Raw genomic sequence first — 19,738 nt, 5'->3', positions numbered from 1 at the left:
GCCTCTCACATTTTGGCTGTCCCTGACCTACTGACTCTTTCTCCAATAGATACTATATCCGAGTCCAGGAAGCAGACAAAACATACTTGTTATGGCTTCATCGTGCAATGAAAAGCCACGAGAGTGGTGAAGGCCTGTCCTTTACCTTAGATACGTGTTGGCTAACTGGAGTGTGCTGACCCACTGGCTGTCGATATCAGCTACGGTCTCTGAATCCAATGGAGCCTTGCTGTTCGCAGCCTGACTCCTGATCCTCTGTATTTTAGCGTCCCCTTCAGGCTTTAGTAAAATGATTTCCTGAATGAAATAAAAAAGGTTTTATATTCCCAGTCATATTACTTAAGGACAGTACATAGGATATCTTTTTCTTTGGAAAAATTATATTGAAATGATATTCTAACTGCAGATTAGATTTCAACATCAGCCTTTCATTTCTATATATGCCCAAAAGACAAGATCTCCTTCGCACGAAAAAGGACTGGCTCTCAATAGACATTTGTCAGGTTGATCTGATTGCATTCCCAATTTCCTCTTGATTTTCAACTGCCTTTAAATAAATGATATGCCACAAAAAACCCAAGCCCTGCAAACCCACCTTCCTGTCTGCTCCATGATTTATAGGTGGAGAGTTAGGGAACAACCTGAGACATTCTTATACACCCACAATGAGACATGACGTCCCACAGGACAATGCTGTGTCCCCCCTGTCTCCCCAACATGGCATAATTCATTCCCATTCCCTGCTCTTCTCTTTCCCTCCTTTGCTCGAAGCTATCAAGTTCTTCCCTTCTTGAAACTACTCCAGATTCACGTTCTCTGGAAAAACTTTTGGATATAATCCCAAAAGATTCTGATTACTTCACCAATCCTTACAGCTCACTATGGTTAACCATTCCTTCCTTTAACCATGCTCCCGCTTACCATGATTTCAATTCTCCCGAGTTTCTCCTAAGCACATGTGCTTCTGTCTCCTGCATTTTAAATTAGTAATATTTACTGAATCTCCCTTAGATAAAAAGTGAACTGGCCCAGCAGGCGTGGCTCAGTGGTTGAGCATCGACCTATGAACCAGGAGGTCACAGTCCAACTTCAATTCCCGGTCAGGGCACATGCCCAGCTTTCGAGCTCAATCCCAAGTGGGGGGTGTGCAGGAGGCAGCAGATCAATGATTCTCTCTCATCATTGATGTTTCTCTTTTTCCCTCTCCCTTCCTCTCTGAAATAAAAAAATATGTTTTTAAAAAAAATAAAAATAAAAAGTGAGCTGAAGGGAGATTGAGATTTCTTGCCCTCCACAATCCACTCAGTACCTAATAACCTTTAAGATCTATACATATCTACTCTGAAGGAGCTCTTCTCCAGCCCTGCCCTGGACATTGCTGGTGCCCCTGCTGTACTGACGTGTCTTTTTATAGCCGGCGAACTCCCACCTGCCACAGCTCCAATCACTGTCTCCATGTCAATTCCTCTGCACAGTGAAGATGGACAGTACTTGGGCACTGCCCTCACAAAGAGAAGATTCACTTTCTCTCTTCCCTCTGCATTAAAATAATTTCAGACCCACCACAGCCCTTCTCTGTTGTAAGGTCCGTCACCTGACTGTCTTCAACCTCCACAGCAATTCTATTTTCCAGTAAGAAACAAATCTTGGCCATTTCCCTCTAAATCTTTTCAAAATCAGAGTTCACTCTGACTCCTGAAATTTAGTTTCCCACGAGTATACCTTTATTTTTTGGATTGTTTCCTCAAGTGGCATTTGGCCTTCAGATGAATTCAGAACCATAAGGGACTCTTTAATCCCTGTTATCCAATGAATGACATCTTGTGCAAGATCATTGAAGCTCTGGTCCTCGGCAGGAGGTAGCTTATCCTCTTCCTCAATTTGTCTCAATAATGCCTGGTATCTATCAATCAAATGTGTGGATTCCAGTATTATTTCTTCTTCTTCAGTAAGCCCACATTCCTTCAAAGAGTTGTTCAGCTGGGCCACAGTTTCAAATTCTTCTCTGTAAATTCCAAATGTTACTGAAAGTTTATAGGAGCCACAACAACATGTAAGAAACCATATTCCCAGGAAATATATTTTATGTAAGATCAGTTATACCTCTTTCTAGCTAGAGCTTGGCAAAACAATTCCGTTTTCTCTCCTGATTGTTCCATTTCTTTCCATTTCTCTTCTTGATTAGTCAACCACTTACTCAGGTTTCTGTGGTCATCCTGGAGTCTAAATGAACATGACACATGTTAGAAATAAAATAAGCAACAAATGCTTCTCTGAAGAGAAGGTTGACACGAATCTTGGGATCCAACCAGGTTTTAGTATATATTTTTGTTATTCTTTGGAGAAAATTTAATTTGTAACATTAAAATCTGAATAATAACAGCCTGTACTACAATGGTATTCTATAAGGCAGTGAGCCACACAGATGTATCATAAAGAACAGGAAACAAAGATTTTCAGACTCTCCCCTAAACCTTTGCCATTTTAAGTAATTTGAAGAATTCTCTAAACTTCCATTTTCCTAGAGTCACACTTAAATTTGAAAGCATGCATTCTGTTTGTGAAATCTGTGTGTACTGTGTATCCCAATGCCAGCTGTACGGAGGCAGAGTACACACACAGGTACCGTTAGAAAACGTGTTGCTGAGACGTGCCCTCTATTTCCTACCTCAGAAGCTGCTGCAAGTAGTCATCGAGCTCCTTTGCTCGCACCTGGCATACGGACTCCATTTTTTCTAATTCAATTTCTTGATGTATAATCCAACCATTAAGCTCCTGAACACGTGCTTTGGGCAGATGCTTCCTCACACGATTCACTACAGTTTCCACCTGCTGTACTTGACTGCCTCGTCCTTCAAGAGTCAAGAAATCCTAATAAAAAAAAAAAAAGACAAAAAGTCAATTATGTCCTGCTGGCAAATCTAAGGATGGTCTCTATCCCCACAACACTTTCCAAGCCGGTACATGCACATCCATCTTCTTAACATCCTATTCAAAAGAAGGCCTATGGAGAGACAATGAACTTCAATGGCAAATGATCAAAAGACGGCTTCTATTAGTCCTACCATGTGTGTATGCATCTGACTTCCTGGTAATGGGGTCAAGCAGAACAACCAGGTGCCGCTGTGAAGGTCAGTAGGAGTTGAGATGGGAAAGGCTGCATTTTCTTGCTTTACTGTGCTCAACTTCTCCTAAATACTCATCCCTTTCTAGTAACCAATACATAAAACTACACAGACTTTTTTTCTATTTCACTTTGTCCGAATGAGAATTTTATTTCAATGTTTGTGCTAAAAAGTTTGAGCATCAGTTTGCTAAGGCTCATGCAATGGGTGAAGTTAAAGGCAAAAGAAAAGTCAGAACTTTAAACTAAAAAAATAGAAAGAAAAAAAATAGAAAAAGGCGATTGTACCAATGAAGAACGGTTTCAAATCAATAGGTCAGAGAACATTAAATGCCATCAATAAGCTGAGAGTACGGCTTATTCTCTTTTTGTTTGCTTTCTATATTTTTATTGATTTCAGAGAGGAAGGGAGATGGGGAGAGATAGAAACATCAATGATGAGAGAGAATCAATGATCGACCACCTCCTGCAAGCCCCACATTGGGGATAGAGCCTGAAACCCGGGCGTGTGCCCTGACCAGGAATTGAACCGTGACCTCCTGGTTCATAGGTCGATGCTCAACCACTGAGCAACACTGGCCGGGCTATTCTCAAGAGTTAAGGGTGCTATCTGCCGTTTAAACGTGCAGGCACTTTGCCATTCATTTCAGGCCACCCTCCACTATACCCTTACCAGCAGTGTATTAAAGTTCAACTGCAATTTTTAAAAGAAAAATATGCCTAGAAAGACTTAAAAAAATCAAGAAATCTCTTTCAGGAAAGTAAAGGAATGTCAAAGTCCAAATGAAATAAATTTTTTACTTTTGAACAAATAGGATTTTAACACAACTGAGTTCACCAGCAAACTCCTAGATAAACAGCGTCTTAGAATAGGTATGAAAACAGAACTTGCTTCAAACACTTGCACCATTATCCAATAAACAGTTTCAAAATATTTGGGGAAAGCCAGGTTATTTGGAAATATTATTTCTATATAAGAAAATTAATAAATCAAAGTAATTATTATCCTAGCTACTTAAATACAGTTCTATGCCTCTAGTATGTTAGTTTTGATGAATTTTGATTGAAATGTATATGACTTACAGAAAGCTTTTGTAGCTTTTGTTCCATACTCTTTTTTGTATCTAATGATTCAAAACACTCTTCAAGATTCATTTTAATGTTGCTGAACCAGTCATTAAAATTCTTGCATTGATCTGCAGGGGGGAAAAAATTGGCACTTGAAAGAAATGAATGTTATTTATGACATGCACAGATTAGTGAGTGCTTCCCCCCAAAAGATTTAACTGAATACATCCTTAATCAATCAATCAATCCTTTTCTCTAAATACAATCTGTGCAACCATTGCTAAGTGAAGCCTAGATTAGCCTTTGTGTTCACAGTACTTGTTCACACTTCAAGATTCTCAGAAACACAGTAGAAGAAACATTGCACTCACCATTCAATAACTTAGAAAAGTGATCTTGCAAAACGCTTTTTTTGGTATTAAATAAATCACTGACACTTTCATATTGCTTTTTTAATTCAGAGAGTTCAGGAGTCAGGCAACCTATTTGATTCTCAAGTGATACCATACTTTGTTTTTGCTGCAGAATTTGCTGCTGTATCTCCTAAATATATAAACAAACAAACAACTATTAAGTCTTAAAATGGCCTCAATAACAACGCATGTTAGATCTCCATAGTTTTCATAAAAATAGATAATTTTCTATTGGGTGGATTTGCTTTCTCTTAGCCCATAAATGTATAAAAGCAATGCAATTTAATATGAAATAATTACTGTCCACAGAGCAAGTCCAAAGTGAAACTGCTAAATATACACAGATTGTTTTTCTGAGATTTTCCCCCAAGCTTGCATTTTTTATTAACTACTTTTATTAAGTAGGTCAAGACTGTCAGAAGGAAGTGTGAAGGTAAGTCTGAGCCAGAGAAGGGAAGCAGCTGGAAGTACCTCCAGTTTCGTAAAGATCTCTAAGCTGTCGGACGGAGACAGGGCTTTCAAGAGGGACTCGGTCATCCCGATCTGGGTCTTGGCTTGGTCGAGGTCCTCCCTTAGCTCAGCTGTGTTCCCACTGAGTGCAGAGCAGCTGGGTTCGCCTGTCAAGAGCATTTTCACATGTTCTATCTTGTTCAAAATAGAAGACTCCATGACCTGAAATCATGAAACATATGAAGTACGGTTACAGATTGTACTGAACTAGATTTTAAGACAAACCACGCTGCTAGAAAGCGCGTTGAGATTGCTTCACCTCAACGTGAAATAAATTCTTCTCTACTTATAATTCTTCATTGTTCTACATCACTGGTACGACAATTCGAACGGTGCCTTTAAAGCAGGGGTGGGGGACGTCCGGCCTGCGGGCCTTTTAAAGCCCTTGAAATCATCTGGGCTGGCCCTGCCAAGGCAATCGCAGGCGGGACCCGAAATTCAATCAATCTAGGAGTTTTCTTCAAAGCAACATAAATTTTTATACGTGAATTATAGTAAGTGAATGATGTTATAAATATCCAAATGGCCCTTGGCAGAAGAGAGGCTCCCCACCCCTGTTTTAAAGAAGAGAATAATATGAGAACTGAAAGTGAACTTCTGACTTTTTACGAGACTAATTTGAATCCTTCCCCCAAAACCAGTTTTATCTAGCATACCAACGGAGGGATTATTTCTTTTGAAAACATGTAAAAACCTATAGTAAAAATTATATAGCCAGCATCTGTTGAGCATTTATTATGTACACAGCATCATGGTATACACTTAACGCACGCACAAAAACACGGGCGTAAGAAGGTGAAGCAGGTTGGTTGCTCAAGATCAGACGGCTAATGAGTGGTGGCACCCGGACCTCACCCAGAAAGTCTGACTCATGCTCAGCCACACGAATATTCCCACTCAGCCACCATGCACTTCCATCTCCATAAAACTAACAAATCTCTTTGCACAACAGAATTCACACTTGAGGCAATCCCCCGGTTCTCCTTCCAGAAACCGAGTCACTGGAGCATATTTTCCTTCCTACACCCATGACAACTCCTGAGGAAACCCCTGTTACTTGACAGGGGCCACACCGTGATACCTCTCCCTCCACACAGAGGCCTGTGAAATAAGGATGAAAGAATGCAAGATACAGTATTATTCATTCTAAAAGTGGAACAAAGATAAACGAGGCTGACTATTAAAAATTTGGTTCAATTTAATATAGGAATCGAACAAAGGTGAATTATATAATGACCCTAATTTTATTTTAGGTTTAAGATTCGAACTCTGGTTTATGAGCATTAGAGTACTCTCATTGGGACTTTTAAATAAAAATTCCTTACCTGCAATTCAAGAGGTATTTCGCTGCTTTGAAGCAGAAACTGTATTTTAGCCACTCTTTTAGAAAATTCTGAAGGTTTTTGTTCATGGACTTGTAACTCTGCCTAAAACACATAATTGTAATAAAGATATTTTTATTGTATACTTTATTTTCTGGTACCCATGATTGCTACTGTTAATACACAGAACACGGAGGGCCTTTGGATTGCCCCTAATCACTTAGTTTTTGACAGAGTCCTGGGAGTTACAAACCCAAGCACCTTCATGGATGAGATAATAAAAGATAATATATCATAAAGGAAGCAACACAGTTCAGGTCCCACTCAGGGGATTATGAAAGAAATAAAAGATTTCTTTGTGATTTTTCTAGACAAATCACAAAAGAAAGCAAACTCATTATTAAAATGTCAACTGTGTAAAAAAAGAGCAGACATTTTATCTCTGTTCAATTACCTTCAGCATATCTCTTTCCACTTCAGTGAGTTGGTGTAATTCCATTTTCTGAAGGACTTTTTCAGTCCACTCATCAATTACATCTTTTAAGCTAAAAAGTTTGTCCCATAAAGCTAGAGCTTGACCAAGGTTTTCATAGTAGTCTTCTGTCTTCTCATTTATCTACCATAATTATTAACATACAGAAATAACACATTTAGTAGGAAAAAGTATGAAAACCATTGCTTCAGTCAAACACTATTTTTAAATAAAATTTTAGTTTACCTTTACTGGCTATTTTGCTTTATTAGTCAACAAAAATTTTGCTTTAACATATCATGTACTTCTCTTTTCTACAAAAAAAATCTTAGCTGATGTGCTGCAGGTTATTCGCAATGAAAGCAATATTCTTCCTAATTTCTAAGCCACAATAAATAAAAGTTGCTTTTAAAAACCCAGATGAAAATACAACACAAATTCTTAATTTGTAATTCATTAAAAAATATCATTAGTTCTCAAATAAAAATGTATTAAGTAAATATATAGTTGAACATATCTTTCATGGATGAGGAACATATTAACTAATTTATTTCAAATAAGTTGAGCTTGTACTTTTATATATAGAAACTTATAGACCCATTTGTTAGTACTGCCTAAAACTCTGGATGTAAAGATACTTGCTAAGTCATAAACTTTATATTATTTGAACATTTTTACCATGAGTATTTTTGAATTTTGTAATCAGATCAAACATACTAAAGATACAACAGAAAAGGTCAATCTAATTGTTATAGAATAAAATTTCTAGTCAATTAAATGATCACTTACATCAAGCCATCTGTCCACAATAACATTAGCCTCTTTCTCAAAAGGAGGCTCTTCAAAGGTTCTCATTTTATTTAGATGAAATTGTAGATTTTTGCAGATCTGGTTAATCTTGTCAACAACTTCCAAATGTTCATTAAATTCTTCTTTGACAATTTCAATCTGTAAAACAGTTGTAAAACATGTTTTGATCTACTGACATAGATGAACTGGTAAGAAACATGATTTCATTATTTGTTTTTATTGTCCCACTTTCTCAATGAAAAATGTTTATAATCCTAACCATCTGATTTAACAATATTTCTACACCCAACTTTCTTCCTACTCTGCATGATGGAATATGGTCTAAAATCATGTCTTTTTGTCCATGAGAAATAATATTCTACCCAAAAAAAAGCATATCCATGCAATGGTATAAAAATCGGGTATAGATTCCTCCAATAAGAATCATCTTTCTATTGTTAAAGAAAAAATGTTCTCATCTGAATAAAACACACAGAACTCTAAAAGATCTTTAATATGACTTCCAGTTTAATCTTCTATGATTCTAACTCCAACATCATCTCTAACATGGAAGCTGAAACACTATTTTATGAAAAGGCCAATGATCTTTAAAATGAAATTTGAGTGTTGACTAATGTATTCTTATTGTTCCACTCAATTTACTAATCTTACACAAACATTTTTAATAACTACATAAAATTGGGAAATAGATTACTCATAAACAAAAATCTAAAAAGTATGCACCCTAGAAGGACTTTCATTTCTGGGAATATGGAGTAGACATACTTTTCCCTCTTCTTCCCACTAAGTACAATGAAAACCCCTGCACATCACACACAAAACTAATTTAAGAAGACTGGAAAGTGGAGAATTTAAGAAGGAAGAGCGGCTGTGGGCATTAGCTCCTAAGGAACAACCTGGTGGTGTGCTCCCTGCCTTTTCTTTTTCCCTCCAATGTCCCAGACTGTGTGCTGACGAAGGCAGCATCTGGTAATATAACAGACCAAAGAGTCCCAAGAAAGGCCTGCCCTCTTCAGCAAAAGTGCCAGGAATAGGACAACCTAGCAAGACAGAAAACTTTCAGAAAATCATCACTCCCTGAAGGTAAATAATATAGAAAAAAAATGTGGCCAAACCCCCACCATATCAGCAAAGTCAAATGCACAGCCTAGACCTCTCCATCACTTGGCTGTAACAGAGGCCCCACCTTCACTCAACCAGGGTACTGTCGGAGAAGGCCAAGTAGAGAGCCAGGACTTTCATTCCTGCTGGGCACTTGCCCCTCTGGTGTCACTAGAGGCCACCTAGGGAGCTGTGAGGAAGAGCCAGGGAGGTGTCAGCGGAAGCCTAGTGGGGAGCCAGAACTTTTACCCCCCACCAGCGAAGACAAGGACACCCGAATTTCGGGGGTCAAGAAAGTCTCCTGTTTGCAGATGACATGATTATCTACGTAGGAGATAATCTCTAAAATACTCCTAGAAATCTATAATCTTCAACAATATAAAGATGATACTCCAAGGAATCTATAAAATACTCCTAGAGCTGATAAGTAGGTTCAAAAAAGATTGAAGAATAGAAGATAAATATATAAAAATCAACTGTACTTCTATGTACTAACAACTCTACTTCTGTATACTAACAACAAATTTAAAATACCATTTCCAATTACTCAAAAAATTAAATACTTAGATATAAATCTAACAAAACATGCATAGGAGTTATATGTTAAAAACTACAAAATGCTACCCAGCTGGTGTGGCTCACTGGTTGAGCGTCCACCTATGAACCAGGAGGTCATGGTTTGATTCCAGGTTAGGGCATATGCCTGGGTTGCAGGCTCAGAGGAAGCAGCTGATGAATGATTCTCTCTCATCATTGATGTTCCTCTCTCTCTCTCCCTTCCACTCTGAAATAAAAATATATATATATTTTAAAAAACAAAACAAAAAAACTATAAAAAACTACAAAAGAGTTATGAAGGTCTAAATAAATGCAGAGAAATACCAAGTTCATGAATACCTAGTAAAAGGAACACAGGCTCTCCCTGTATTATTTCTTATAACTGCATGTGACTATAATTATTTCAAAATAAAAAGTTTAATTACAAACTAAACATTTTTGATGAAAAAAATTACTGAGAGGTTCTATTTCCTGACTTCACACTGACTAATACACTGGCAAGGCTGAAAGGCAAACCAAGTGTTTTTCCGTCCAGTTTAGGCCTCTTTGTATTGGGACATAATAAATGTTTGTTCAATTAAATGGAAAAAATATATATAGCCCTAGCCGATGTGGCTCAGTTGGTTCAGCATCATCCCATGAATCCAAAGGTTGCCAGTTCGATTCCTGGTCAGGGCACATGCCCAGGTTGTGGGTTTGATGCCTGGTGGCGGTGCGTACCAGAGGCAACCGATCAATGTCTCTCTCCCTCATGTTGATGTTTTCTCTCTCTTTCCCCCTCTCCCTTCCTCTCTCTTTCAAAACATCAATAAAAACACATGTGAAGTATATTACATGTGTTTAAATTAGGATGGATGTATACCCATCCTCATTCTTATTACATTCAGAGAACTTCGTTGTTAAATTGACACAAGCAGGTGAAAAGACAGAGGGGGAGAGGGTACTTTTGCATTGACAGGAACTGCAGGTTTTGTTCTGTAATGAATGGAAGGGGGAGAGGAAAGAAAGCTAGGTCCCCTCTGACATTTCCCAAACTTTAACAGTCCCCTGACAGTTCAGCTTTCTAGCCTTACTTTCACACTCTTTCATTAAGGAGAGTAGAAATGTGGCCCCATGTCCTAGATAAACATCCAGGTTTCTATAGCTTTGGAGGACAAAAGTTCTCAGTGGTATCATATTTCAGCCACTGAGCATCATGACAATGCATGCCACAGAAATGGATTGTTTCTGAAGACAGTACCGAGGTCATCACAAAATTGACCGAAAGTTGTGTTAACGATCAGTAGCACTAAAATCTGCTTTTATCCGGTCATTTAAAAAAGTGTCTGGGAACAAAATTAAACACCAGTGTACTAGAACTTCTATGTCTTCCATACAAAATTATATGTTATTTCAGCAAATATATAAAGTATCCATGTGCTAAACACCATGCTAGATGTAAGATTCTCAACATAATAATTTTTTTAATGCCTGGACTTGTATATTTAAAAATTATAGTTATTTTATTAATTTTAAAACAACCTTTTGTGAGCTAACCATTAAGTTGAGAAAGGGGTATAGATGAAGCAAAGTTAACCAATTTTTACTTCTGTTATACACATACTTCAAATATGTTTTCAGGAAAGACACTATTGTGATGATTGAAACATGACTTTGCAGTCAGATAGACTGGGCATAAGTAATAATTCTATCGTTCATAAATTAGCCATATGGTTTTTATGTTATTTAATAAGAAACTCTAAGAAGCTCTTATCCTAATTCCCAATGTACTGGTATTAGGAGATGAGGCCTTTGGGAAGTAATTAGGTCATGAGGGTGGCGCTCTCATGAATAGGATTAGTGCCCTCATAAAAGAGACTTCAGAGAGTTATCTTGACCTCGCCACAGTGTGAGGACCAGGGAAAAGATGGCCACAAGTGTGTGACCTCGGGCCAGGGGCACTGAAGGTGTAGGATCCCAGCCTAGGAGAGCTACAGAGGCTCCTGTGGAGAGCCACTGGGGATGGGAGGGTCATCCAGTTAAGCCATGGGGGTGATGAGGCCATCCAGTGGGCTTGGAGGCAGAGCATCAGGCCACAGAGGATTATTCTCAAGCCTTACGGTTTCATGTTGTTTGCCTTGTTAGGTTTTGGTCTTACTTCTTTCTTCTTTCCGATTTCTCCCTTTTGGAACGGATATACCTACCTGTCCCACCACTGTATTTTGAAAGTATATAATTTGTTGGGTTCCATGGGTTAGCTGCTGGAGAGATATTTCCCTCAGGATGAAACGTACCTTGAGTCTCACCCACATCTGATTTAGAGGATATGCAAATGAGACTTTGGACTTAGATTTTACAGTAGATGCTGGAGCAAGTTAAGACTTTGGGGGCTGGGGAAACCGAAGATGGCGGCGTAGGTAAACACCGGAGACCGCTGCCGCATACAACCATTTCAAAAATACAACTAAAAGACTGAACGGACATCACCCAGAACCACAGGAAAGCTGGCTGAAGAGAGACTCTACAACTAGAAGGAAAGAGAACAGCAAACCGAGGCTCAGAGGAGGCGCAGTGTGGAAAATACAAAGGTACCGAGGTGCGCGCGAAAGCGGGCTGGTGGCTGAGGGCGCGGTTGTAGTTTTCGGTCGGGAGTGAGTCTCAGACTCTGGGCTCCAGATCCGGGCGAGTCTCTAGGGATTCAGACTCAGACGGGAGAAGCGGGATTATCCGGCATCAGTTGGAACCTGAGGGCAGCTTTCTCTCTGAGGTTTGCAGCGGCTGCCGGGGTTCTGAGAAGCAGAGCCTCTGGGAACGGGACTGAGAGCGGCCATAACTGCTCCCTCCGCCCGCCCTGTTGATCCCGCCCTGCCCAAGCCCTGCGCACAGCCATTTGCCTCAGGCAAAGGCTGGATTAGCGCCTTCCCAGAAGACAGACGTTTTCCACACAGCTAATTCCTACAGCCAGTCGGCCTGGTGGTCAAATCCCTCTAGTGTTAACTACAACAATTAAGGCTTGGCTAGAACAAGACTGCGCACAAAGACCACAAGGGGGTGCACCAAGAAAGCATAAAAGATGCGGAGACAAAAAAACATGACAGAAATGGAGGATATGGAGCTAAGAATCGCAATTTTGAGGGCTTGCTATAAACTTGAGCAGAGCCTCACGAAAACTAATGAGACCCTCGATGCTACGATAAAGAAATTAGAAAGTAAGCATACACGGACTGAAATAAAGAATATTATACCCAATAGCAGACCAGAGGAGCACAAGAATCAAACCAAAGATTTGACAAAAAACACCCAACTGGAAAAGCAAAATGAAAAAAGAATCCGAAAGTGTGAAGATAGTGTAAGGAGCCTCTGGGACAGCTTCAAGCGCACTAATATCAGAATAATAGGGGTGCCAGAAGATGAGAGACAGCAAGATATTGAAAACCTATTTGAAGAAATAATGGCAGAAAACTTCCCCCACCTGGTGAAAGAAATGGACTTACAGGTCCAAGAAGCGAAGAGAACCCCAAACAAAAGGAATCCAAAGAGGACCACACCAAGACACATCATCATTAAAATGCCAAGAGCAAAAGACAAAGAGAGAATCTTAAAAGCAGCAAGAGAAAGAGACTCAATTACCTACAAGGGAATACCCATACGACTGTCAGCTGATTTCTCAACAGAAACTTTGCAGGCCAGAAGGGAATGGCAAGAAATATTCAAAGTACTGAATACCAAGAACCTACAACCAAGATTACTTTATCCAGCAAAGCTATCATTCAGAATTGAAGGTCAGATAAAGAGCTTCACAGATAAGGAAAAGCTAAAGGACTTCATCACCACTAAACCAGTATTATACGAAATGCTGAAAGGTTTCCTTTAAGAAGAGGAAGAAGAAAAAGGTAAAGATACAAATTGTGAACAACAAACATGCATCTATCAACAAGTGAATCTAAGAATCAAGTGAATAAATAATCTGATGTACAGAATGAACTGGTGATTACAATGAATCAGGGACATAGAAGGGGAATGGACTGACTATTCTTGGGGGGGGGGGGGGGAATGGGAGATGCGGGAAGAGAATGGACAAAAATCGTGCACCTATGGATGAGGACAGTGGGTGGGGAGTGAGGGCGGAGGGTGGGGCGGGAACTGGGAGAAAGGGAGTTATGGGAAAAAAAGAGGAACAAATGTAATCAGAACAATAAAGATTTAATTTAAAAAAAAAAAGACTTTGGGGGCTGATGGGATGAAATGCATATACTTTGCATGTAAGAACACAGATTTTGGGGGGGTCAACAGCAGAATGTTATAAACTGTGAGAACTGTCTCCAAAACTGTAAGAAATAAATTTCTGTTGTCTATAAGCCACCCAGACTACGGTATTTTTTGTTATAGCAGCCCAAACAGACTGAGACAACAGGCACTAATGATGGCAGGAGGGTTGATACCTGGACTTAGATGTCCATTAATGAGAGTCATTCAGGAGAGGGGCCACCTGCCTGAAGGTGATGGAAGGAATTTTTCCTGGTCAAAATTACAGGGTTGGTTATACAGTTATGGGTGCGGGAAGAGTGTTCACACAACTGAGAAGCGAGAACATTTAGAAATGCAGATAGGCCAAAGGCCAAGTTACCCCAAGGTGTGCCTCTGTGGCCTATAGATTACTTGAGCTAAAGTCAACTTTAGCAGAGAGACTCAAGAAAAACTTCTGTCCCTCCCATAACTACCTACATGAACTTGAATTAGGCATCTGCCCATAAAAAGAGATGATCAGAGGTAACCTCTTTTGACCTATCTATAGGGCAGGGTAAACTTCTATTTACTGAACATCTGCTCTGCTTATCACCCTGCAATAACCCTTTGAGGCCCCCAAGGCACCTTGCCCCACCCCTAGCTGAGAATGTCCTATGTACCCATTTCCCTTTTTGTCTCTGAACCTCCAATGCACATGGGGTTTCTGACTCTCTCATGAAGGCTGGGTTCCCCAAGCGATGTATTAAATTTGTTCTTTTCTCTTGCTAATGTGTCTCATGTCTCTCTGATTATTAGACCAGCCGGAAAAAAAACACGAGTGTTTTTTTCTTACCCCACAACCACACACACAGTGGGCATCATGACTGACACCATTAAAAGATTAAGTCCCAGGTACACTGCTAGGTACTCTACCGATGCTACCTCACCAAATAGGATAGACAGAGCTTTTTTGCTGGTAACAGGATCCAACTTAACAGGACAAAGGTAGGACTCAAGGACTAAGGAGGATTAGCACAAACCAAGAACAGCTGCAAGCAAGAGGGACTAGATATGTCTGGTCAGCATACAAGACAGGGACTTAGGGGACAAGACAGTGATTAGGGCTGAGACCTTGATTCTGAAATAGGAGTGCCTAATGGGAAACTGTTGTCAGGGGCACACAGAAGAGTAGTTACGTGAACTGGGACACACGGGTGAGGGGATCTCGTACGGCTGATCGTGCTGGATTCTCTGAGAACCGAGGGAACCACAGCGCCTTAGATCCAATGGGATGAGGACAGGACCCTCCTAGACTCCGAGACCACCACACCCAGAAGCTGCTCTGCTGGACAGGTTGCAATGGAGCCACGCCAACTGACTATCCACTCATGGTCTTGGTGGCCTCCCTCATGGAACACCAGTCACACAGTCATGACTGTACAACTGGTATCTATCTAATCAAGCCCCTTTCTGACTGGTCCATCTCAAGAAACTGAGTCTGAGAAAGTGGGTCCCTGACAGGGGCTACTCCTCGGCTGTGGCACCGGCCATGTGTCTGCACCCCGAGTGCCACGGTAGCTTCAGGGACAGGAGTTCCAGATAAAGAATAAATCGTCCATGTAAGCTTCTCCTGATGTTGTTCTCAGCAACGGGGAAGTTTAATAAAATTGCTTTCTAACAACCAGCTGGGTCAAGCAGACTGGGCTGCGCACGGGATTTTGACTCTCTGACCGCACTTTAGCATCGTGCTCACAAACCAGCAGGAAAATAAGCAGGTGAATAAGCACACAGGACAGTGTGATCTTCTCTGTCTCCCTTTCTGCCACTCTGATGGAAAACCACACAAAATCATAGAAAATAATGACACCTAGTGTCCAAAAATGTTATTCTTCTTAGAACGTGAAGCTGTGCTCGGCAAGGCTATGAACACGACAGAACCACCTGCAGAACAGCTCACGCACCTTTTGCAAAAAGCAAATAAGTAAAAAGGTAATTTTTCCCTTTGTCCACTAGCCACAGAGGGGATTGTCCAACGGTCTTCACTCTCTCAAGACTGCAATGAAGTGTCAGGTTCCTTGAGGCAGAAGGTCAGTGCACACACGGACGGTTACCACCTCCCGGAGGGAGCAGCAGGGCCACCCCGGACTCCAACACAGCCACCCCACCAGCGCCGAACCCAGACAGAGGCGACCCAGCATCAACCTGGGGGTTGATTTTTTTTTTTTTTTTTTTGAGCTCTGCTGACATACTCAATAAATTCTTAGATATTTGGTAAAAAAGAGTCACTAGTAACTTCTTTTAAACCAAATTTTGGAAAAGGCTCCGTTTATAATATCCTCTCTATTGCCAGGCTAGTGAGCAAGGCCGTGGGTATTTCGTTAGGAATTCGGACTCACCTCTGCTATCCTTTTCTTCAGGTTATCCTTCCCCATGTACGAAGCCTGAAGGGAGATGACATTCTCTTCTTTTTGAATCAAAGTTGTCAAGACGCTTTTAAAATTCTGATATTGTTTTAAGAGCTCCAAAACGCGTTCACACTGGTCAAGGCTATCAGAAGGGAAACATGTAAAACAGCTAAACATCTGAAAATAACAAAGCCATTCTTTCTCTCTTTCACTATCCTTATAATGACCAATAAGTTACAGAAGGATTTTTCTTCTTGACATGGTTTATAATAGTTTTACCAATTTAACCTAAGAATGACGGCACCTACGGTGCCATACCAAGTGGATGGTAAAAACAGCCACTGGACTCGTATTTTCCCCCGATCAATATTAAAAAGTCACTAGATGTACGCCTTAGAAAGAAACCTACGACTCATGACCTTGAGGAATCGGCATCTCAATTTCATCCTTAACCAAAAATCATCTTGAAAAACTATGCCTCCCTAGAATTATTCTTGGAGATTATTTCAATATTGGTTCAGCAAGTCACAAGTTGCTTATGTCTACTTAACTCATTCTAGATTTAGCCCATTTTAAAAAGTATAGTACAGATAATGTGGCAGTTAGGACACCTGGTTTCTAGTTATGGCTGGGAATTAATTAGGCATATGATCTTAGGTAAGTTACGTTAGGTCCCAGAACCTCAATTCCTTCCTCTGTAAAACTGAAGGATAGACTAGATCAAATACCACAAAGAGGCTTTATCTTGACTATATACACTCAGGTCCCAGAAGGAAAGTATAGAAAGTGCACTCGGAAGTTCGGTGGTGAAAGGACCACTGAGAGCAGAGTTAAGGGAATCACCAGAGAGCTGAGCCACCCAGGGACTGACAGCAGCAATAGCTTTTTTTTTTTTTTTTTCATTCTCATCCAAGGATATTTTTTCCATTGAGGTGAGGGAGGGCAGAGGAGAGGGAGAGGGAGAGAGAGAAAGAGACCGAGATTGGAAGACGCCAAGCTGCTGGCTTTAAAGATGGAAATAAGAGACACACGCCAAGGATTATAAGAGGAAGCCTCCAAAAGACAAAAAAGGCAAGGAAAGGGATTCACTCCTGAAGTTTCCAAAAGAAACAGAGCTTGATTCGGGGATTTCCGACCTTCAGACTGTAATAAAAGCTCGTGACATTTTTCAGCCACTAAATTTGAGGTAACTGGTTACAGCAGCAATGGAAAACAAATTCAGGGGAGGGGAGGAGAATTAATATACGGTGTGTGTCAGCCTTCCTAGATAACCTCTTCAATTCATCAAGCCACAGTCTGTGACTCCAGGGCTGCCCAGACACTGGCCCAGGGCGCTTCCAGGGCGAAGCTCCTGCTTGCCCTCCGTTAGGTGCCGGGAATGTGTGTTGATTGTGCCACAGAGCACCTGGCAGAGGCGGGCGGGATTCTGTCCTTACCATTCAGTGACGGAGGCTTTGGTGCTCTCCCACAGGAGCGCTGTATTCTGGCACTGCTGACTCAGAGCTTTTTCTCTGCCGTCTTTGAATTGTGGAAGAGAACCCGCCATTTCTTGCAAGTGTTTCTTCTCTTTTTCATAGTCATCTAGGTCCTTTTCCAGTCTGATTAATGACTTTTTTCTTGATTATGAAAGAGAAAAGATTGATAGCCAATCATTAGCCAATTTGACAGGATACAAATGAGGGTAATTTGGGGAGCACACCACCTTTAATTTGTCCTCAGGAGGTTTAGGAAGACAAAAATTACACATTAAAAATTGCTATTACAGAGTTCAGGAGGCTCTCTGCATTCCCACTATACTAATATGGGGTTTATTAAAATGAATATACAAAAACAGTAACATTTTTCTGTGATGAACACACTTATAAAGGGTGTGTATATGCATGTGAGGAAAAAGAGAAAGCGTATGTGTGCGTAAACGAGTGGGAAAGAAATCATGGTGTGGAGAGAAGAAAAGAGATAAACAGTAGAGCACTACAAGGCTGCTAAGGAGGGGGGCGGGGGGTCCGAGGAGGAAGGGAACACTTGTATGTCTACCCTGTGTACAACAAGCTCTCCCATATCAAGAAAAAGAGTCATTTGAGCTAAGGGTGTTAAGGTACAAACTCATCCTGGAGGAATGAACGCCATTCACCAGGGTCTAAATTGCTTTTATCAGATAGTCACTGTCTCTACTTTCTCTTTTCCGGTTTCTCTTGAATCCACTCCCATTCCCTACAGCTCCTCCAAAAACTGCACAAGACCTCCAGGAACCACCGCATTGCTGAACTCATGCTCCCCTCAAATCCTCACCGTCCTTCCCTCGTCAGCAGTCTCTGACACAGTTGCTTACATCTTCTTTGCTGAAAGACCCCACTTGGCTCCCAGGACTCTCTTGATTTTCCTTCCACTCCACTGACCGCTCCTCGGCATCTCTGCCTTGTTCCCCTCATCTCCCACGACCCCCCTCCTCCCAATGTGCAACACTGACCTCTCCTCTTGTCTATTTAAATCAAGGGTGGGGAACGTCCAGCTCGCAGGCCATATCAGGCCCTCAAAATCATTTGGTCTGGCCCTGCCAAGGCATTAGGGGTGAGTTAATTAAATGTTTGACCAAATATAACTTAATTTTTAAGTTGATAAATTTGTATGGCCCGCAAATCTACACTAATAAAAGAGAAAAATGGTAATTGGCGTACGACCGCTACCCTTCCCATTGGCTAATCAGCGTATCCTTATGCAAATTAACTGTCAGCCAAGATGGCGGCCGGCAGCCAGGCAGCTGGAAGCGAACGTGAGGCTTGCTTGCTCCAGTGACTGCAGACTCCAACGTTCCCTGCCTGACTTGCCGGCCTCTGAGCTGGCAGTTTGAAACATTCTAACAAATATAGCCAGCTGGGATCTCAGAGGTAAAGTTATACATTGTTTCGATTATAGAACGGCAAACAAACCAGCAGTGGAAGCCTCAGAGCTAGAGCCAGAGCTAAAGCTGGCCCAGAAGAAAAAAAGAAAAGAAAAAAAGGAGTGGTTGGGAGCTTCCCGCCAGCCTGAATGCAGCCCTCAGCCCCTCACCCAGACTGGCCAGGCACCCCAGTGGGGACCCCCACCCTGATCCAGGACACCCTTCAGGGCAAACCAGCCGGCCCCCAGGCCTCTATCCTATATAGTAAAAGGGTAATATGCCTCCCAGCACCGGGATCAGCGGAGCCGCAAGCCCTCCTGGCACCAGATCAGCATGACAGGGTGCAGCGCCCAAACCCCCTGATCGCTCTGCGGTTCTGTGTATGAAAGGGTGTGCGTCCCAACCCCCTGATCAGCCCTGCTCTGTGTGTGACAGGGGGTGGCGCCCAAACCCCCCCCCCACCCCCCCAAAGGCCCTGCTTTTGTGTGTGAGGGGGTAAAGCCATAACCTCCCCATTGGCCTTGCCCTGAGTGTGACAGTGGATCGCCCAAACCCCCTGATCGGGCCTGCTTTGTGGGTGAAAGAGGGCGGGGCCCAAACCCCTAATTCCGCCCTTGTTGTGTGTTGTGAAAAGGGGGGGGGTGCCCCTAAATTCCCCCTTTTCGGCCCTAACTTCTGTGGAGTGGAAAGGGGGGGAGTTTCCCCAACCCCCCCTGATGGGGCCCCTGTTTTTGAAAGTGGAGGGGGGGGGGGGGGGGGCACTCCCCCAACCCCCCTTAAATTGGCCCCTTTTTTTGTGGTTGAAAAGGGGGGAAGCCCCCCCACAACCCCCCCATTTGGCCCTGCCTTTGTGGCTACAAAGGGGGGGGGG

The 19,738-nt window shown here is 41.7% G+C and overlaps 1 protein-coding gene across 1 annotated transcript in view; it reads right to left on the bottom strand.

The window, feature by feature from the left end:
- SYNE2 (spectrin repeat containing nuclear envelope protein 2) overlaps positions 1 to 19,738 on the bottom strand; it is a 254,062-nt gene that overhangs the window by 159,937 nt on the left and 74,387 nt on the right. Inside the window, 12 exon segments of the mRNA XM_023743920.1 lie at positions 146 to 297; positions 1,723 to 2,005; positions 2,104 to 2,223; positions 2,669 to 2,871; positions 4,208 to 4,320; positions 4,564 to 4,735; positions 5,077 to 5,277; positions 6,441 to 6,542; positions 6,892 to 7,053; positions 7,699 to 7,857; positions 15,981 to 16,131; positions 17,426 to 17,605. Of these exon segments, the coding sequence (XP_023599688.1) occupies positions 146 to 297; positions 1,723 to 2,005; positions 2,104 to 2,223; positions 2,669 to 2,871; positions 4,208 to 4,320; positions 4,564 to 4,735; positions 5,077 to 5,277; positions 6,441 to 6,542; positions 6,892 to 7,053; positions 7,699 to 7,857; positions 15,981 to 16,131; positions 17,426 to 17,605 (1,998 nt within the window).

This window comes from Myotis lucifugus, unplaced genomic scaffold, assembly GCF_000147115.1.
Source record: "Myotis lucifugus unplaced genomic scaffold, Myoluc2.0 scaffold_419, whole genome shotgun sequence".
Taxonomy (NCBI): Eukaryota; Metazoa; Chordata; class Mammalia; order Chiroptera; family Vespertilionidae; genus Myotis; species Myotis lucifugus.
This window is presented reverse-complemented; position numbering and strand designations above follow the sequence as displayed.